The following is a 21,044-nucleotide window of genomic DNA, read 5'->3' as shown; positions in this document are numbered from 1 at the left end:
AAAATTGCTCCTCTAGATCTTGAGTTCTGAGCTCAGAGACTGGAGGTCTTGGCTCATAGCATGGCTCCTATCTCTAACCATTCTGGGTTCTGGCTTCTAAAACCTCAGCCTGTTAGTGCCCACCTTAGATTGTGGTTCACAGTGGACTGACCTTATGCAGATTTCAGCAGGACTCTTAGATCTTTGTCCTGGACCCTAAGGGTCTATGAATTCAACCTAAGCTTAAATTATCTTTATTGTTATCCTCATCAACCTGCTGGCTTATTTTGTGAATATCATCACCCATGACCCCTGGGTCTTTATTTCACAAGATGGGTCTGCCTTTTCTAATACTTGCAATTGAATTTTTTTTTTTCCCTTCCAACCAAATTTAAACCCTTTGTTAAATGTTTTCTTGGTGGTTGTAGGTCATCCTTCCAAGCCTCTGAGATAATTTAGGCTCTTTTTTCTGGCTCCCTGCCAAGTCATCCATTGGGTGATTTGCACACTTGATGAGCCTAATCCAGGGATTCTCCACTTGGGACTTCCAGACCTTTTGCGGGGGTGAAGGGCGAGAGTCCTGGAATATGGGCTAGGAAAAAAAGATCTTTATTTTTATTAACTTCTTATTGAAACTTAGCATTTCTTCCAAGTCTGAGTGTGAGCAAAACCCCAACAGTACTAGCAGTGCATGTCACTATCCCTAATGAACACCACAGCTATTTTCATATCCCACTAGTCTTAGAAATCTCAGATGTTGTTTATCATTATACTATTTGAAAATGTCAGTACTTATTACACCTGCTGCTAGATGTCATTATTAAATATATATAAAAGATGTTAATACAGCATTTTGGTAAACTCTCTATAGTCCTATCTATATCTGTATATCTATATATATATATACACACACATACCACTTTAAATGGGTTTTAAAACAATTCTGAGGAGGTATCAGTAGATCTCTTCCCATTGTCAGAAGGGTTCATGGGTCAAACAAGATTAAGACCCCAGGCCTCCTGCAGAGCTCTTGTTGGAGCTGATGAGGCTAATCAACTGACTGAACCTGAGGTCCCACTGGCAAGGGCTTGGCTTATACAGACACAGAACACTGTGCTGAGCAAAGTACATGGTAGGAAATGAAATAGAAAGGAGGAAAAAAGAGAAGGGAGAAAGAAAATGGGAAGGGGGGAGGCAAGGAAGCAGATTTTACCAAAACCCCAAGAAACTTATACATAGCTGTGGAAATCTCAACCTTTATTATTACCTGCCTAGTGCAGGGGATTAAAATTGCATTGAGCTAGATTCATATATTAGTGTAAAAATCTGTGTCTCTCCCACCAAAAATGTACAACCCCAAGTGATTATAGAAAAACCAATGTGGCAGCTACAATAGAGAAGCCCAACCCCACGGCCGCAGGTGTTGTTCCCTCTTTCCCCTAATCCCAATATCTATTCCACAGAAACATACAGACTTAGAGAAGTTATAGTTCCAACACAGCAGGGGGAGGTGGGCATGACTGGGGGTTAGGGGCCGGGATCATCCCCAGGTCCAGTGTTTCAGAGGATGGGAGGCAAGAAGCCAAAGCTGAGGACAATTCCAGGAGTAGGACAATTCCTTTTTTTGTTGTTGTCCTCACTCCCCGGATTCTCAGACAGTGGGGTCCAGTGTGTGACGGAGAGAGTGGGGGGCCACAGCCTTTCTCCCTCCAGGAACCAGTGTTGTCCAGGGGCCCAGATGCTCCAGGGGCCAAGTCCAGTGTCTGTCCTGTATTTGCCCCACGCTCCCCAAAGTGATGGCTAGAAGATGTTTAAGAGGATCCCATCCACAGGGCCAGCTGCACGCGTGGTAGGGGCTTCTAGGAGAGGAGTAAGGAGGGTGTCAGCTCCCTGGCAGGCCTGGCCCACCTGAGGTCACACTGCCTCTCAGAGCTGAAGGGCAAGGGGAGCAGGGGTGCCATTGGCTCCACACGTTTGGTGAAGCTAGCCTCCCCCAAGCATCCCTGAGGGAGGGCCATTGGGTGCCATGATTCACACTGTGTTGAGTGCATCTTCTGCCAAGAACTGATGCAGCTGGGAAAACGGTGGTCGCTGCTCAGGCTCGCGGCTCCAGCACCGAAGCATCAGCTCGTACAGGCCCAGTGGGCAGGCAGGTGGCCGAGACAGGTACACCTACATTGGGGCAACAGTGTGGACAGAAGGCAGGAAACAAATGTTCTTTAGTTCCCAAGATGACAGGCTCTGCCATCCCAGGCCCTGGCCCCATCCTCCCGACCCATCTGCTCTCACCTGCCGACCCTGGTCCCGGAAGAACTCCCCTGCATTCTCGATGACTTGTTCATCTGTCAGCTGCCCGAAGGGCTGGGTCCGGCAGAGCATCAGCACCTCCCACAGAGTCACCCCAAAGGCCCACACATCACTTGCTGTTGTAAACTTCCCCTGGTGTGTGAATACAGCAACAGGCAGAGAAAGGCATCAGGCAACACAGACTTCCTCCTTTCCCCATGGGGCCAGAGCCCTCAGTGCTTCCCGGATCTGACGCCACTTTTCCCAGTGGGCTCTCCCCCAATAAGCCATCCCTCCCTTCCTCTCTCCCTCAGCTCTGCCTTCCTTCTCAGACTCTAGTCCTCTCCCTTGTCTCTTCCCTTTTCTATCCTCCTGCCCCCCATTTTCTGGTCCTGACTAGCTCCCAACTCATCCCCTTCTCTCTCTAGCCCCTTCTGGCCCTTAATTTCTCTTGGTCTCTGCCACCCTGATTCCATCTCTTGGATCCACTGGTCCCCTGGACGCTTCCCCATCACTCCATACCTCCCTGCTTTCTTCAGTCTCTGAACCACAGGGAACCTTACAGGACACTGGTCCAAACCCTCACTTTATAGATGAGGAGACTGAACGAGACCACAGGCTTGAAGAGGCAGCCAGAGCTCCCTGCCCTGCCGGCATCTCACCATGAGGATGCATTCCCAGGCCATCCAGCGGATGGGCAGCACCGCCCGGCCCTGTACGCGGTAATAGTCCCCAGCATAGAGGTTCCGGCTCATGCCAAAGTCAGCGATTTTGATGGTGAAATTTTCCCCAACCAGGCAGTTCCTTGTGGCCAGGTCCCGATGCACAAAGTTGAGTGTGGCCAGATAGCGCATGCCTGAAGCAATCTGGGCTGCCACGTGCAACAGCATTGGGTAGCTGAGTAAGGGAGCCAAGGACAGAGGGTCATTGGGGTAGCCCCAGCCTCGTCTTTACCTCACAGATTACCAGGATAGGAAGGGCAGCCACTCCCTGGGACCAGGCTAAACCAACTCTGGTGCTGAGATGGAAGTACCAGGTGGAGGCCTGCAGATGGGTGCCCATTCAACCTTTCTTTCACTCATCCGACCTTGGAGAGCTACTACTTTTATTGTCCCCAAATGGACTCAGGCAGTGAGGGTGACAGAGGGCACAGGGAAGTTCCTGACAGGGTCCAAGTCCCTTCATCCCCTCACTGTAGCCATGCCTGGCTTTTCTGCCCCTCGTATTCATCATCCCAGGTGCCCCCAACCCTCGAGCCTCCACCGGCCTCCCCACCCCTTGGTCCCCTCTGCCTTCAGGCTGGAGCTCTCAGGATAAGGCTGGCCTGGGTACCCACTGACCTGATGGTGGGTCTTTGGGCAGCCTCCCCATCCCCTGGAGCCCCCTCTGCAGTCTTGTCCTCCAGCTGGTGGGCGCTGAGGAACTGGTTAAGGTCGCCATTCTCCATGTAATCGGTAATCATGCAGAGAGGGTCATCCTGCACACAAACGCCCAGCAGCCGGATGATGTTTGGGTCCTTTAGTTTCGACATGATCTTCACCTCCTTCAGAAAATCATTCCTAGAGAGACAAGGAGAAGATAGCAAGGACATCAAGGGGCTGATCTACACCTGTCCCCCCTGCTCACCTGGACCAGCGCCCCACCACGGCATGCACACTCACTCACTGTGATGTGGGGACTTTCCCCAGTCAACCCTCTGCTGTCTCTACCACATTTCTCTGTAGATCACTTCTTACCCTTCGTGGCCTCCCCTGCCCTCCCAAATGCCAATCCTGGTCCTTACCTGGCATTCTTGGTGGCATCTGGCCGTAGGATCTTGGCAGCTACCAGCAAAGGGTGTCCCTTGCGCACATTAAGGGGGAAATCAAGACTGACCAGGTCTTGAGGGTTCTCTACCTCACACAGATGCACCTGGAGAAATACGGTCATTTGTTAGATGGTCAAAAGGTTTCCCAAGGTTACCCTGACTGGTACTGCTCAGTGGATTGAGCATTGTCCTGCAAACCAAAAGGTCACTGGTCCGATTCCTGGTCAGGGCACATGCCTGGATTGCAGGCCAGGTCCCCGGCTGGGGATATGCGAGAGGCAACCAAGTGATGTTTCTCTCCCTCTCTTTCTCCCTCCCTCTCCTATCTCTAAAAATAAAGAAATAAAATCATTTTTTAAAAAAGTTCAATTATGATAACATAGTCACAGATGACAGGTTCCTGCTCAAGGGGGATATATGGGCATGTCATCAGAACCCCAAACAGATCACTGGCAGGAATCCTCCTTACCTCCCCAAACTGGCCCTCACCAAGCTTCTCCTTGAAGCGGAGCCGTGACCGAGGGAAATCCACTCTCGGGGGCCCATCCCCAGCCACCCCTGGGGGCAGTGCAGGCACAGCATAGGTGTTGCCCCCGGTGACACCCTGCAGAGTGACAATGTCAGCCTCGGCATAATGGGGGACGCTGTTCTGGGGAGGTGGGGGCAGAAGCGGGGCACCTGGCTTCTCAGGCTCCATGTAGTCCCCACTGCAGGCTGGAGGGACGAAGGAAAGAAGACAGGACCAGCATCAGGAGCAGCCCCTGGGGCCATGGTTCTTCATACCCCAGCCTTCCACGGGTGCCGTCTCCCAGTTGGGTGAGAGACTAGGTCTACCCTCCATTGACTTCCTCAAGCCAGAGAAAATGCTGGTGTAGAATGAGTTAGCTGTTCCAGAGTTTTGAAGGCACTGGAGATGGTTATAAAGTCTTATTCTCTAGGGATCCCAGCATAGCCCAAGAAATCATGAGGTAAGTCATGTCCAAAAGAGGAATTCCTTTGCCCACCATCAGAGGAAAGATGGTGCCAGCCACAGCCATCTGGTCAGTCTTCACTTTCCAAACCTTTGCCCCACTCCCTGCCAGCCCCTCCACTTCACTGAGCTGTCCCCATCTTCCTCCACGGCCCCCACTCTCAGCCTTGGCTCCTCCCTGCCTTCGATACCCAAACACTTCCTGACCCAACACACCAAGCTCAAAGACAAGCAGACACATGGGCACACAGAAAAGGAACAGTTCCTCATAGCTCGCACAACAAGGGGTCTACAGACAGAGGAGACAAGGCAGAGCTGCCCCTCTTAGCCCTGGAGAAGGGGTGACAGTAAGAAGGCAACACCAAGGAGAGAAGGAGCAGACAGAAAGGGTGGGGGTATGAGCCTTCACCTCAGGGACTGCAAAGAGAGGACACATGGGGGGACAGGGCAGGCACCCAGGGTGAGAGGCCCTCTTCCTTGAAGCTCTAGAGAGAGGGGAGAACAAAGGAATTACAGGAGAACCTGGGCCACCACCGCAACCTCCTCTGTGGCTCTGGAGAGCTGAAGAGATGGGGTGGAAGAGGAGGAGGGGGACAGAGCTGAGAACCAGTGACAGAGCTTGAGCTCCTCAGCTCAAGGGGAGGCCTTAAAAAGGAGGAGCAGCAGCAGAGGAGAGCTAAGGGCATAACAGAGTCTTCCATGGGAACTCAGGAGGGCAGAAGAGGCCACGGTGAGGAGAGGAGGCAGTGCAAGGTCTGAGGACTTTTCCTTGACCCAGTAGAGGTGTGGGGAGCCTGGCGGAGCCCAGGGCAGAGGGGCTTACCCTGGGTGTTGGTGGGTTTGGCCCAGGCGGGTGTGGGGGGGCCCGGGCCTCGAGGGGGACGGGCGTAAGTGGCCAGAAGGAGGCGGTAGGCCGGATTGGAGAGCAGCAACGCTGTCGGGAGAAGGAGGGGTGGGGGAGACACGGGGAAGGGATGAGACTCAAGGCTAGACAGACTGGGAGAACCAGAAGACAGCAAAACCAGGGATGACAGAAACAAATGTACTGAGACAGGATAAAACAAGGGTATGGAGAGTGCTGGATAGCTGTATTGATAATGAATGGATGAAGAGATGGATGGCGGAATGCATGTATGAATAGATGATGGATGTCTGGATGAATGGATGGATGTGTGATGGATGGACAAATGGATTATAAGTGATGGATGGATAAATGGGTGTATGAATATATATATAGATAGATGAGTGATGGATGAATGGTTGGCTATGTGATGGATATATGGATGAACAAATGATAAATACATGATGAATGGATGCATGATATATGAATATAGATGGATGGATGATGAATGGATAGCTGGATGGCTGGAAGGAGCATGGTGAGTCTAGGAGAAAGGAGTGGGGCCAGCAAGACACAATGAGAGTGCACAACAGAGAAGGAGAGGTGTGTATGGGACAGAGACAGGATGAGACCATTGGGGACTATAGGTAACACATGGGAAATTCTTGAGGGAGATTATATGGTGGAGACATGGAATGATAGAGTGGGTGATGATCAGGGGCCAAGGAAATAAGAAAATGAACTGAAATTGGGGACAACAAAACAAGAGGGGAATGGGAAAGGAACACAATAAGAAAACAGGCAGAGAGGATGGAGGTAGAACTGGAACAAGTCAGGTCTTACCAGAACCGTTGGGGACACTGGGGGCAGAGTGGGGTGGATTCCCACGAGGCCGGGGCTCCTGGTACGGGGGTGGCTCTCGAGGACCTGGGCGGTTGTTGATGAGGATGGTGTCCCCAGGAACAGAGAGATGAACTGTCAGTTCCTCTTCTAAGACTTGACGCTCAGCCTTGTCACGGAGAAGGCAAAATGTGAGCTATGCCGCTGGTTAGCATGCACATCCCAGCTTTTCGTTAAATGTTCTCTATATGTCCCCTTATTCTGTCCTCACAACAGCCCTACAGTTGAATCTACAATTAACTCCACTTCACAGGTAAAGGAACGGAGGCTCAAGAGCATTTGAGTCTCAGGATGGGATCCCACCCAAGTCTGACCAGTTCATAATTGTCCACTTTAATGTGTATCACCATTCCAGACTCTCACTGAAAGACATGGGTATGCCAGACTTCTGGCTGCTTCTCCAGCTTCACCTTTTCCTACTCAGCTTCTGCCTCACGAGGTGACCAGTGTGGACTTCAGCGGCAGGCTGCGGTTGGGTTCCCCAGAGAGGAGCCCCGGCAGGAGTTTGGAGAGCCAACCCATGGAAAGTGCTGTCAGGCTGATTATTCCCCCAGCTCCTGCCTGAGGTGAGGACTCAGGCTACTGCACCCCTGAACCAGAGTCTGTCTGCTGCCCCATCAAGGCACCCTCTGCACAGGCTCACTGCCTGGGTTCCAGTAAGTGTGGCCTCCTCTCACCAAGCAGCCCAATATGATCACACTGTGGTGACTGGCCCTGGGGACCCCATTACTCCTCTTGATTTCCATGCACCCCACCCAACACTTTTGTAAGTAGTCTTTTTACTGAGCCCCCCTCCAATTATTTGAATTAGACTATGCTCTGAGTCCCTCATGGACCCTGACTAATGCAGACACAGGTGGCTTCGGGCCTGGAGCCCTACCCCGACCCAGCTGCCCACCTTACTGAGGAGCCTGCGCCAGTGCAGTCGCCAGAGCATGAGAGCGATGATAAGCAGCAGCAGCAGAATTATGGCCACCAGGCAGCCGATGAGGATGGCGGTTGGGCTCCCCTCGGCCTTGGCCACAGGCTGCTGACCCCTGGGCTCCAGCTCTGGCAGAGGCAAGGGGGTCAGAATGACAGAAGGCTTCCCACCCAAGCTGGGGGGCATGCAGGGAGGACTGGTGCACAGGGCCCAAACCCAGAAGAGGTCCCAGGGCTGCTCACCCAAGCTGCTGAAGTTGGTGGGAGGTGGGCCAGGTGGCCACCAGGGTGCTGGTGGGAATGTGCCCCCCAGAGCCAGAGAGGAGTCATTCACAACATCTGGGAAGAAGGAAGAGAAGAAAGCAAGGCAGATAGAGAGGGGAGATGCAGGGAGTGGGACCTACAGGAGAACTAGTGAGGAGGTGAGGAGTGAAAGCTTAGCCGGTGGTAGGAACAGTGTTCTAGGGGTCCGGAGGCCCTGGCTGTGGTGACTGTTAACCTTTTAGTTGCTGGATTATGGGGAGATGCAGGTCTCCGAGGGGAAGCCCAGGGTAGGGATCGTAGTATCAGGAGGCTTAGAGAAGAGGCTATTTACCAACCAGCACAGAGTATTTCAGTATTTTCACAGCCAGCACTCTCATATTGGCTCAACATCAGTCCTGAGCAAGGGACTCACAAAGGAAAGAGAGACAGTGGCGGGCGGGGGGAGGATTCAAATTATTTGGGGGACCCGCTGCTTGAGAAGTCTCATGGGTGATGGGTAGTATGGTGCCAGAGGTGAGGATCCTGGAGCACTGAGGACTTGGCAGTCCCAGAGGCTGGGGCCTAGGCTGACATCAGGACTTACCAGAGATGAAGGAGATCTCACTGAAGAGCAGCCAAGGCCCAGCAAAGAGGAAACGGCACTGCAGAAAGCGGGCCACACGGCCACCCAGGGGCACTGACACAGCCCGGGCTCTGGGGTCCCCCAGGCTGCCCCCCAGGGCATGGCGCACGGGATCCCCCTCCCAGGCCATGGCTGGGCCCCGCTTGAAGTGACACTCCACCCCGCCAGGCAGGCGGGCTCCCAAGGTGTGCATGTTGTTACAGTGGACCTGAGGGGAAGGAAAAAGGGACATAGGTCCAAGGCCAGAAGAGCTCTGGTAAGCATTTCAGGTACCCACCCTGGTCTCAAGGCTTCCCCTGGGAGCTGGACACACCCACCTGCATGGCCTGGAAGGCCCTCAGCCGGTCAAACTCAAACTCCATCTCCATGTAGCCGCTGGGAAAGCTGTGGTTGCTCCATCCCACATAGTCATAGCCCGGCCACACCCGCAGCTCCTGGCTCTTTCGAAAGTCATCCAGCCCCACCACACCATCTGCCAGCTGGCCCAGACCTCCATATTGCAGCCTGGAGAGGAGGGACCGAGGAAGAGGTTGGAAGAGAAGAAAGTGTCTCCTACCCATGTGCTCTGCCACCCCAACTCCCACAGTGGCCTGGTCCAGACTCGGGACTAGGATGGGTACTTCAAGTCACATGCTGTACAAAGCACCCTATGATGTGTGTGTTTATTCTGACAATTTCCAGCCAATGTAAGTGTTAGCAAAGGAGTGCCTTTTTCTAATTCACACAGTGTCACCTTGCTGTCCTTCAATCCTGGTCCTGTCTCTTGAGGCTTCACCTAACCCATGCCCCTCCCCATCCTTCTATCTCAATGCCCAGACTACTTACCAACCCCCCAGCCCCACCCACTTCATCCTCCCTCCTTCCCCAGCCTTTGGTACTGTAGGGCCTACTTCCTCACCCGCCAACCGTGTGTGTGGTGTGTCCATCATAGGTGGAGTCGTTGAGGTGCACAGCCTCGGATAAGTACATCGTCTGCCCCACAGGGGCGGTGTAAGACAGGAGTCCATCTGAGGCAGGGTGGGAGGCGGGGTGTGAGGGCAAGGGGCCTCCATCCCCCATCCTTCCACAGGCCCACTGGCATGGAGGAGGCAATGTTGGCCAGTTCCCTCCTCACTCAGCGTGACAGCTTCCTGACAGGAGAAAGAGGTACCTGGATGCCCCCCTCCCCAGGATAGGAAACAAGTTCTCAGGGGGGTGAACCCCTGAACAACTCACCCTTCCAGAGGCAGCCGTAGAGCTCCACCCGCAGACAGACACTCATGACCCGGTCTGCGCGGGGGTAGAAGCGAACCAGCCGGGCCACCATAGGGGGCCCAAGGTCCTTCAGCACCACTCCCCCAGGGTCCTCATTACCTAAGATCACCTGTGGGCCAGGAAATGGGGTGGATGGGTGCTAACTTCCCTGTTACCACCTGCTCCCTGGCCCTGCCCATGCCACACAGATATCGAGGAAGGGCGATGCTGAGCACACGGGCTGTGGGGCTGCGGCAGAGACCTCTGACACCTCTGTCAGTCTGAAGGTCAGTCTTCCCATTCCAGTGTCATCCCTCCCACTCCTGGCCTGGCTCCCTGTATCTTTCTCAAAGCCACTCAGCTCATTGTGCCAGATTCCACCCCATCCTCACAGCCCTGCACCCCTGCTCCAGCTCCCCCATCCCCTCTGTCTGCTCTGCAGGTGCTGGCCCAGATCCCCCCATGCACTAGCCCTCCTGTCCTCAGTGGTGAGCACCAGTCCCTCCCCTGCAGGACTGAGCCCCGTAGGGGAAACAGCCACAAAGACTAAAAGGCAGGGAGTGGGACTGGAGCAGTGGGAGGCAGAGAGGTCAGAAAAGGCTCTCTGAGGAGGTGATATCTGGGGGAAGAACTTAATGGAGTGAGGGGAGAGCCTGTGAACATGGGCAGGGGCAGGGGAGGAGCTTTCCAGACACAAAACAGCAAGCGAAAATGTGCTGAAGCTCTGGGATGAGCCCTAGCTTGTTCAGGAATAGCCAAAAAACCAGGATGGCCCAGGTGCGGCCAGGATAATGGATAGCCAGGAGCCAGAGCATATCAAGCTTCTGCACTCAGAGAGGGGCTTCCCTTTTGTTCTGGCACAGTGGGAGCCAGCAAAGGGCCATCAGCAAGCCAGTGTGTTTTTCAAAGTGCAGTGGATGTGGCCTCTAGGGTGAGAACCGGCTTCAGGCAGGAAGGGCAGAAGCAGGGAGAACAGTTCGGAAACTACATCAGGGCTTCACCTAAGCTGGGATGGGATGGGAATGGTGGGGAGAGGTCAGAGGCAGGAAACAGCAAGAAGGTAGCAGAAACTGGCCTTGCTGATGTGTTGGAAGCAGGAGGTGAGAATAAGGAGTCAATGAAATCATCTTAGCTCATGGCCTGTACAACTGGGCACATGGTGGTATCATTTCCTGAGCTGGAGAACACTGTCAGGGTTGGGGGGAGACAGATTTGGGGTGCACATGGGACTCAAGGTTCAGCCTGGGAAATTGATGGTAAGTTTGAGATGCCCATTAGACATCTATGTGGAACAGTGCAGAAGTTGGTCAGCTGTGCCAACACTAGATAGAACTCAAGTGGAGAGGTTTTGGCTAGAGAGGGTGTGAACTGGAGAATGGTCAGTGGATAGGAGACATTTAAAGTGTACCTGGAGAAGAGCCACCCTTCCTGGCTGCTGCCCCTGCCAGCCTCACCTCCTGACCCCAGCGGTCCCTCCAGTCCATCCAGCGATGGCCATCTCGAGAGTAACGAAGACGGTAGCTGGGGGAGAACTCCTTGCCCAGGCCACCAGCGTGCCGCCCCTGCGTGCCCACCAGAGCCACCAGGTGCAGCCGCCGAAGATCCACTTGCAGGTACTCCTCTTCCTTGGGAAAGACTGGGCCTGCGGGGCACCATGCCCCATCCCCATCACTGCTCTCCAGCCTGGGAGGGGGCAGGAGATCACAGGGAACGTCTGGCCTTGGATCTGCCTCTGGGTCTAGTATGTAAAGCCCCACCCTTCCCAGGACTGTGGAAGTTTCATTGGCACTAGCCTCCTCAGAAGCCTCTTGGCTTGTGCAGAGGGGTTCGAAGGGCAAGTAGAGACCCCAGTAGTTAACCTCCAAGGAAGCCCCGGTGTGCCAGGTACCTGCTGTGGCGAGCGGCTGTGGAATCTGACCAGGAGCTGGAGGCAGAGATGTCTCCATCTGGGATGGTCCGGTCCTGCATGCCCAGGGCATAGCGGCACTTGGCTGGGTGAATACAGGCAGACAAATGGTCAAGGCCCCTGATTCTCTGACTCCCAAGCCCCATCCCTCAGGGACCCAAGAGCCAGTCTCCTCACCAAGGTCAAAATGTCCCTTCATGTCAGCATCTCCAGTTGCCACCAAGCACAGCAGCAGCAGTAGAGATGCGAGGGCCTCTGGCCCCATAGCTCCTGACCCTGTGGGCCTAAGGGGGTGGGGGCAGCATCTCTGCAGGAGAAAAAAATGGGTGGGAGGTAAGTTAAAGGACAATCGGGAAGACTAGGTCACAGCTAGCAACAACAGAGAGACAGTATAGGCTGCTCTGGGCATAATGACAGTAAGATGACAAAAACAGGAGTTGTTTGACAGCATCAGCTCTATTTTTAGAACAGACACTGGGCTAAACTCTGGTCCCCTCCTGACTTAGGAGCCCAGAATTCTAGGACAAGTGGGGGACTCCAGCACTTTCCAGTCTTACGGTCCTCTGTAGCCCTGCTCGGCTCAGTGTGAGCCTGGGTCATCTGTGCCCACGAAAGCTTGAGAACTCCTGTTCTTCCTCACTGAGGCCCAGGAAGCTCATCCCAACTAAAACTGTTCCATCTGGTATGTCCTTATGAACCCCAGTACAGGGAAAACTATATTGACCTGTCCTCTTCCTAGGTCTGCACTGAGCTCCCCAGGTCCAAGAACCCTGAGGGACCTCTCAGGCCACCCGTCATACCCTAGTTCTCCCTGCCTAGTCTTCCACCAGATCAGCTGTGCCCCCAGTTCCCACTTTCTGAAGGGAGAAGGGCCCAGGACTGAGGAAAAGGCTGAGCTGCCTTGCAGAGGAGGGTGGGTCTGAAGACAGGGCTCAGGTCACCCCAGGAGGTAGGAGTGGGGGACACTCCCCCATCCCTTTGTCCTCCTTCAGCTGCTCCCACAATGCTCTAGGCAGGAATGTAAGAGGCAGCTGAGACCCCACAGCTCTGAAGCAGCAGCTGAGGGGCTGCCTGAGTTGTGGGGGGCACCCTGGTATCCAAGCAGAGCTAGGACCAGAGGCATCCTAGTTCCTTGAAGGACCAGGAGCAACACACAGGGGCCTGGAATTCCTGGGTCCCACTCTCCACCCCCACTGCTGCCAGGAACAGTGGGGCCCTTGTTCCCCTGAGTAACCTTCATGCCTATCCCAGATGAGTCATCGGAGCCAGACGGAGCAAGAGAAGCCTGGGCAGAGATACAAAGGCAAGCAGAGGATAGGAGGCAGGGGGGTCAGGGGAGGCAGGGCCAGAAACACAAAGCAAGAGGTAAACAGAGCAGGCTCAGAAGCCAGCAGAGAAATGCAGAGGCACCATCGCCTGGGGCAATGCTTCTCAGACACCCCCATCCCCCATTCTCTCCACTGGGTCAGAAACAGGGAGGACAGGCCCACCAGACCTACCCCAACCCCACGCACTCTGCCCCATTACAACCAATTACATACCAAGGGCCAGACACCGAGGCAGGAGGCAGGTTGTTCTCTCTCCCCACCCCAACTCCAGACAACACCCACTTAGCTCTGAATATACAGATACACACTTACACACACAGACACATATGGTGAGACGCAAGGACTTACAGAGCCTTCTGTAAACACAGGCTAGATTAGCACATGCATACACATACACCTCTGTGTCTCACAGACAACCTGTCACAAATTCAGTGACACACTCACATGTGACATCTACCTAAATCTTTTACACACATAGACTTCCAGCCAGGGCAAACACAAATGCTCACACATCAACTCCACCCACACCTCAGCCTTCTTTGAAGTCCAAGCCCTTCGTTTAGTGAAAAGCTATCGTCAGACACCTGTGAACATGAAATGACAAGACACTATATATATGCTCCTGCCATTAGAGGACACTATGTAACACACACAGGCCCTTAGGGGGCAGGATCCCATGGGCCCACCACCTAAAATACGAGGTGACCAAGCCAACAAGAAGTCAAGGGGGTGGGGAACTTGGACAGCTGGTTGCAGTAAGGAAGAGCCTGTACCCTGCTTTCACATGTCTCACTGTACCACTCAATTCTGCACACACTGACTGCACTCAGCAACAGCGAATCTAAGCACCAGGCTGGCTGAGGGTGTAGGTGCGGAAAGGAAAGTGCAGCCAGCAGAGGACCTGTGGACTGGCGGAGGCTGGGGGAAGGGAGTGGAGGAGAGACACTGAGGATGGTGCTCATTTTCTCACCTCAGAACCACCTGACCATGCAAGGTGGCAGGCGGCTGGCACAGGCAGGTTAGGGTGCCAGTCCCTCTGCTGGACTGCTGGCTGGGTGGAGGCCCCGGGGACCAGCCAGGCGGGAGGGCAGACCCACTTCTCAGGGGCCCAGCAGATGATTCAGTGGGGCTACCTTTGAGCACCTATCTTCCTCGCTGAGTAAGTCGGGGGTGGGGGCTGGGTGTCCTTGCTCAATGCTGGAACACACTTTCCCGACTCAGGGATTCCCGCACTCCGGGAAGCGGACAGGGACAGACCTCGAGGAGCTGCACAAGCAAATGCACGTCGGCAAGTCCTGCCTCCCCACTGCGGCCCGCACCCCTGGGTCGCCGTGCTCGCTCCTCCGCCCTGCGAGGGTCCTCGGCTGCTCTCCCTACCTCTCATCGCTCTTCCCCCGGACCCAGCGTCCGGCCCGCAGTGGGGCCTCGGTGGCGGCGGCCGGGCGAGGGGAGGGGAGGCGGCGGGAGCCGGGAGACGGAGCGGAGGCGCCGGCGGGGCTCGAGTGTCGGCGGTAGCTCCCTGAGCAGCTGTCGGGGGCCTGTTCCGGGGAGAGGAGCCAGGGAGGAACTACAGGGACCCAGGCACCGCCTCCCTCGCCCAGTCCCCGCCCTCTCCCCCTGCCCGCGCCCAGCCACGGCCCGCCCCGCCCACTCCCGGCGCCAGCGCCCTGCTCTCAGCCGGGCCTCCTGCTACCTCCAGGCTGTCCCCACGGTCACCGCCCACTTCTGCGTGGCCTCCCCGTCTCCCTCCACCCCGCCAGGTTCCTCACTGGAGAGGGCTGCCGAGCTGAGGCCCCTGCAGCCGTAGTATCCCTCTTTAGGGCCTCCCACACACCCAAACCCCTCCCTACTCCCCCTTTTCTGGGCTCAGTTCCCGAGAGGGAGGTGATGTGGGACGGGAGCGGCGGGGGGGGGGGGGGGGGCGGGGTGCAGCCCCAGGGCAGCACGAAGAAGCAGGTTCTCACAGGCCCAGGCCTCAGCCCAGCAGCAGGAATTCGGTTGGGGAAGAGAAGCAGGGCTGGCCTGTCCAACCATCCCCCTCTCCAGACCCACTCTGCACCCCAACCTCCACTATCCCAGAGGTTGGCACCAGCCCCTCTCTCCGGGCCCTTCTACTTCCTCCCCGGACTCCGGGGTCCAGGCTCCCAGCCCAGGAGTCCTCCTCGGGGCAGGCCTCCCTCAGACCCAGCCAGCTCTGGCCCCATGCACCTCGCAGCAAATAGAAACTCACCCAGACACCTCAAGAAAAAAAGCAAAGCCCAAGAAGAAACACAAAGTCCCAACCAGACAAGTACACAAAAGCACTAAAGCACTACCAGGAAGAGGCTGGCCTCTGGGAGAGCCAAGGAACAGATGGGCACATGCTCCAACCTATGATGACACACAAACCAAGGGCAACCCACCTGCTAAGGAACTCACTAACAGGCAGCTAGGGTCACTAGGAGAATTACCTCTCCCCATCATCCCCTTCCACCAAACCCCAGAGTGCCCCCAGAGCACTCTGTCTGGAGACAGTCTCTGGGGAACCTGGGTCAGGAGAGGCTGGTCCATGGGTGGAGTCAGGCCGGGGATTGGGCCAGGGTGTCCAAGAACCTCACCTGGGTGGCTCTCAGCCGCTCCAACCAGTGCAATGCTGGGGAAGACCAGACCAAGGCCAGGCTGAGCTGTACCCCATGCCTCAGGAGAGAAGCAGCAGCCCCTCACACCCTGACAGGACATTTCATGTCCCAGGCCCACACTGACCCAGGCCAGATGGCATGGTGGTGCCAGACAGAGGGGTCCACTGGGGAGAGTAAAATTAGCCATAAAATCCTGAAACCCTTGTCCCCTATCCTAGCAGGAGAAATTCCTAATCCATGATGCCCACCTCGCCCCAGCCCAGGGCTGGAGGAGTGGCAAGGATGAGGGGCTGGGGCCCAGCGGAGTCAAGTGACAGCGGAAAGGGGGTTGGAGCCCGCTGGAATGTGGGGCTCAGAGGAAAGGGGGCTGGAGCCCACTGGAATGTGGGGCTCAGAGCCGAGATTCCCAGGGGCCTGCGAGGGAAATCCCTGCCGTCTGAGCAGTGCCAAGACTGAGTGTCCACCCAATTAGCCAGAGTCTACCCCATGTCTCCTGTATCACTTTCAACTTCAGAGGCCCTTTGTCCTCCCAAGCCCCCAAAGTTCTCTTCCCCTCCCCCATCCATGCCCTTCCATCCAAGCTTCCCTCCCCTTCAAGCCAATGGCTGCTTGCCACCCAGGAAAGAGGAAGGGAAACAACTGGGGGAAAAAAAAATGTAAGGGGAGGCACATAGGAGAGAGTAGTTTCAGGACTGCAGACCACCTGGCCACAGCAGGAAGGCCCAGCAGGACCAGTGAGAGAGAGGAAGGACCAGATCAGCCTCCCACATGAGCTTCAGTTCCTTTCCTGGGAGGTGCAGCTGGCTCTGGGACAAACAAACTGGGTTAGCAGCTGCAGAGACTGAGAACCGGCTAGTGGAGGTCAGGGTGAGGAGTACAAAAGGCCCTCGGCATGAGTTAGGCCCTGATACCACTTGGTATAAATGGGAAACTAAGGCCCAAGAGTGGAAGGAGGAGGATGTAGCACTGGAAGGGAGAAAGATGTGATCAAGCTGAGCTGCGGATAGCCTGGGGCATGGAGAAAGCTGATGATGGTGATGGAACTTGGAGAGACAGGATACACTGAGGCCAAGAATGAGGAGGACTGGGGGTTCAAGAGAGGAAAGAGAATGGAGACAAGGGCACACCACATGCTGCAAAAGGTGGGAAGGCTGAGATCTGGGGAGAAAAGTGCTGGACTGCGTGGAGACGGGAGAATGGTGACAAGCAGAGAGGAGGGCCAGGAAAGTGAAGGTCCCTGAGCAGGGAGCAGCCAGACAGACCAAGGGTACAAGAAACAGGACAAAGCAGACAAGAAAGGGCCATAATGAAACCAAAAGATGGGGGAGGAGGAGGGATACTGAGGCACAGGGGTTGAAACACAGGGACACGAAGAGATGAGAAGAGTAAGAGGAAGTTGTGGGATGAAAGATGGAATCAAACCTGCTTCTGGACATCAGGACACAGAGGCCGAACACCTCCCCTTGGGGGCATCCTAGCCCTTCAGCCCTTAGTCAAACTCTATTCTCCATCCTTCCCTGCCTCCTGCCAGGCTATGGGAACTCCCCTCCAGCCTAGACCACCTGGTCCCTCTCTCAAGGGGAGGGCCCTGATCATTCCCCACTCCTGCCCTCCCAGTTCAGCTCTGGCTTCCTCTCACCTCCAGCTCAGTCCTGGGTCCCGGTCCCTCAGTCTCAGGCCTTTGGTGGTCCCAGGTCTGAAGCTGCCAAGGCTGCTTGTCTTTGTCTGCCCTTCATGGCCACAGAGCAGCTGCCCGGGCCAGCTGCCTTGGTTTCAACGTGACCATGGCAACCCATCCAGCTCCCCTAGCCAAGCCTCCCAGCCCCCGCAGAGAGGGAGGGAACAGCCTGGCTTGCGAGGCAGGGAGGGGAGGCCGGACCGAGACACTGAACCAAAGGGAGACCGCAGACAAAGAGTCCCCAGACAAAGGGTGGTGGAGGGAGGCAGCTCAGGAGAAAGCTGCCTGGCTGGCTGTGCTAAGGGCTTGGGTAGGGGTGTTTGGTCCTGCTGATGGGGAGGATCCAGGCAGGAGGGACAGCCTGGGGTAGAAGGAGAGAGATTAGAATTGAGTGGTGGTCCTTTGGAGGCCTCCTCATTCCCTAACACTTCCCTTCCTTCTCTCAGTTTTTGCATCCTGGGGATGGCCAGAGTACCAGTTTTCTAGTTGGTTGTCCCCGTTGTACCAGTGGCCCATAGGAAGTATGTGCAGCCAGAAGCCACCCTTAATTTTTAAGAACAACCCCAATTTTAAACATAGTCTGACCTATTTCCTCTGAAGTACAAATGTCCTTGTCAGACAAGGTGCTTCAATTATTGGTTTGGAAACTAGGATTCCCGAAGCCAAAGCTGACTAATTGGATTTGGAGGGGCAGGGAAGGGGGTGGGGGGCGGGGAGAGTACTGATGCCTCTCAGAGCACCAGGGCCCAGGACTTGGGGAGCACCATGTGGGGACCAAGGAGCATGGCTTTCTTCTGAGAGGCCAGGAGTGAACTTGTCACTGACCATCAACAACACCCCAGATCCCTCACCCTTAAAATGGAGATAATACTTTCCCTGCCCAGGGAGCCTGCTGGGACGATCTTGTGGTCACTTATCATTTGGTCGTCTCTTTGGGGCCTCTGAGGTGGGTGAAAGGCAGTTGTAAAGGACAAGCCCTTTTGATGGAAGCAACCATCAATGTGAGGTGATGTCCCTCTGTGGCTTTCTCATGTGTCACCTGGGTCTCTGAGTTCCACCTCCCAATTCATTCTTCAGTTATTAAGGGTTTGTGCAGGGCAGGGGTCTGACAGTAAGAGCTATGAAAAATGCACTTACTGTCCTCCTAGCATTTACAGTCTAGAAGGGAGCCAGGCATGTATGTGTGTATACATATGTATGTATGTATGGCCTGCATGTATGTATGCATGTGTGCTTGTGTATATAGGTATGTGTGTGTTATGTGTATATGTGTGCATGTATATATATATATACACACATATATATATATATATATGCATGTGGGTATGTTAATAAAGACTAACTGAAACTTTAAGCAAACAATCAGTTTGGAGGGTCTATGGGAGGAGCTATGGCTTACGGAAATTCTCACACTGTAAGTAATGAGAACCCTGCAAGAGAGAGCCCTACAGAAAGAACTCTATGTTTATCCTAAAGCCCTATGGTTCTAAATTCCCCTTCCCTTAACTTCCCTTCCATTGTATAAATACCTCTCCATCCTGGCACGTAGGCTAGAGTGTTCACGTGGCTTGTCATGTCTGTGTGCCCCGGGTTGCAACCTAGGCAACATTATATTTCGGACTCCATTGCATATGTGTATGTGTGTGCACATGTGTATGTATATTTCTGTAATCATAGAACGCAGCTGACCTGTGTTGTCATCAGAGCTGGGAAGGGCTGTGGGAACCCAGGTCCTCCTGCGTGGAGTGAAGGGAGAGATTGCTGAAGACCTCATGGAAAAGTTGAAACTTGAACTGGGCGTTAAGTCAGACAATAATTTGCAGAGATGAGACAAGGCCATTCTTGGCTGAAAGCATTGAGGGAACAATCTCAGGGAGGCGTGAACGTGGTTATGTGAAAATGTCATGTGACTGGAAGACAGGGTCTGTCCAGGTGAGTGCACCCAGAAAGGCAAGGTGAGGTGAGGTGACCCCATTAATAATTTGGCTTATTCTGAAAGTGAAAAGGAAGATCCTTAAGGTTTGAGCTGGGAAATCACATGATTAGATTTATGTTATTTTAAAAGTGGTTCTGGCAGCAAAGTGTGGGATGCACAGTGCAGAGCAAGGTTGAGAGGGAGGGAGGATTCAACCCACCTTAATCCTATCCACACCCCGCTGGTGTTTCACCCTCAGCCCCCATCCAGGAATGCCATGAGGAAATCTTGAACTCCTACGGGAAAGCAGTGCACATTCTAGGTATTTTCCTGGTGTTTTTATTTATCATTTGGTCATCTCTTTGGGGCCTCTGAGGTGGATGGGATAGGGTTCTTCATAAAAAGGGAGCCAAGTCCAGAAAGGATGTAACTTGCCTTAGATCTGTGGGAAGTTGCTGCTTCCCACCCAGGACTTCACCTAGACCCTCCACCTTACTCTTCCAAATGGGGAGTGGAGGGAGAGAGAACTGAATGCTCACCTGAGCCTCTTGAGTCCTGCCCACCCATTGGAAACCCTACCTTTCATCAATATTTCATGGGCCTTATGGTCCCTGCAATGAATAGGAAGGACACTGAGGGGCACTCGCTACACAGGTCACCAACACTACTGCAGAAAGGCAGGAAAGCCTGGGTTGGGGGAGAGAGGAAGAGATTCGAGTCTGTGGTGGAAGGGTGGGGGAGAGCAGCTGGGAGGCAGATGGAGGGGAGAACTGAGAAAGGCTGAGAGGAAGCTTAGGATAACCACTGGGCTCACTAGGGTGAAATATTCTGATAGTCATATATCGGAAATATAATTTATAGACAGAATTTTAGAATCTTCACTTTCTCTTTTCTGTTATTGTTCACCAAGTGCTTGTGGCAGCCTCAGAACAGCTTAGCCTCTTCCTGATGATGGCCTTGCTGTTTAACAGGCTCTGCCTTTAGCACTTTCCAGAGTCACTTCATTTGGCTCTCATCATGGCTCTGGGAAGTGGCATTTTGAAATATGCCCACTTTTACAGGGGCAGAAACAAGGATTAGAGAAATAGAATAACTTGCTCACAGACAAATACACAGCAACTGGTAGATCTAGAATTCCAAGCCAAGTCCTTTTTACTCCAAAGCTAAAACTAGCCGAGAGGGTCTTAGCCATCATTATTCTCCCAACTCTAGAGGTCTGTAATAAATCTTATCCCTTCTTTTATATTCCTTGAAGATCCTCCAACTTCCTTCATTTCCCAGGAATGGTGGTAGCCCAGATCATTTTTGTTTGTATATGAAGAACATACAGAGATCCAACAATTGCAAAAGATCAGCTCAAACTCATCCTGGATGTCAAGGTCAGTGCTAGGAGAGTGTTTCTCAAACTGAGGTCCCTAGACTCCTTAGGACCCATGAGTTGCCCGTAAAAATTATTCAATTTCATGTTTTCATTTCACTGGTAATTTTTTAAAAATTTTATTTATTGATTTTTAGAGAGATTGGAAGGAAGAAAAAGAGACATCAATTTGTTGTTCCATTTACGGAACATTCCATTTCCATTGATTAAATGTAAATGTTCCATTATACATTTATTGGTTGATTCTTGTATGTGCCCGGAGCAGGGATCAAACCCATGATCTTGATGTATCCAGACAATGCTCTAACCAGCTGAGCTACCCGGCCAGGCTTACTGGTAATTTTTAAAAAGCATCATAAGCATGCTCTGGATCACATGTACCTGCTCTTAGCTTACAC

At 53.8% G+C, this 21,044-nt stretch overlaps 1 protein-coding gene across 3 annotated transcripts; it reads right to left on the bottom strand.

The window, feature by feature from the left end:
* Positions 1 to 1,219: 1,219 nt before the first annotated feature.
* DDR1 (discoidin domain receptor tyrosine kinase 1) lies at positions 1,220 to 14,771 on the bottom strand. 3 transcript variants are annotated; one of them, XM_054569045.1, is made up of 19 exons: positions 14,751 to 14,771; positions 14,435 to 14,595; positions 11,907 to 12,036; positions 11,712 to 11,814; positions 11,278 to 11,506; positions 9,806 to 9,953; positions 9,489 to 9,597; positions 8,908 to 9,094; positions 8,552 to 8,798; positions 7,948 to 8,043; positions 7,682 to 7,833; positions 6,727 to 6,892; positions 5,866 to 5,976; positions 4,542 to 4,786; positions 4,049 to 4,176; positions 3,606 to 3,824; positions 2,928 to 3,162; positions 2,269 to 2,418; positions 1,220 to 2,151 (listed from the first exon to the last, which is right to left on the bottom strand). In XM_054569045.1, exons 3-19 carry the CDS (start codon positions 11,992 to 11,994, stop codon positions 2,011 to 2,013), a joined length of 2,754 nt encoding a protein of 917 aa, XP_054425020.1. In that variant the 5' UTR covers positions 11,995 to 12,036; positions 14,435 to 14,595; positions 14,751 to 14,771; the 3' UTR covers positions 1,220 to 2,010. The 3 variants fall into 3 exon arrangements, with proteins under 3 accessions (XP_054425020.1, XP_054425019.1, XP_054425021.1); XM_054569044.1 differs by lacking the exon at positions 14,751 to 14,771 and having other exon boundaries at positions 14,435 to 14,619; XM_054569046.1 differs by lacking the exons at positions 5,866 to 5,976; positions 14,751 to 14,771 and having other exon boundaries at positions 14,435 to 14,619.
* Between the last annotated feature and the right edge of the window lie 6,273 nt (positions 14,772 to 21,044).

This window comes from Pteronotus mesoamericanus, unplaced genomic scaffold (genome assembly GCF_021234165.1).
Source record: "Pteronotus mesoamericanus isolate MK-2021 breed Mesoamerican mustached bat unplaced genomic scaffold, CSHL_Meso_final contig_20, whole genome shotgun sequence".
Taxonomy (NCBI): domain Eukaryota; kingdom Metazoa; phylum Chordata; class Mammalia; order Chiroptera; family Mormoopidae; genus Pteronotus; species Pteronotus mesoamericanus.
This window is presented reverse-complemented; position numbering and strand designations above follow the sequence as displayed.

Bases quoted from the DNA above. Each gene is read 5' to 3' on its own strand.
- DDR1 (XM_054569045.1), bottom strand. From the start codon at position 11,994: ATGGGGCCAGAGGCCCTCGCATCTCTACTGCTGCTGCTGTGCTTGGTG. The intron at 9,095-9,488 runs GTGAGGAAGTAG...CCTCCTCTCCAG, and splicing joins ACCACACACACGGTTGGCGG to GCTGCAATATGGAGGTCTGG. The intron at 3,163-3,605 runs GTCAGTGGGTAC...TCCCTTACTCAG, and splicing joins GCCCAAAGACCCACCATCAG to CTACCCAATGCTGTTGCACG.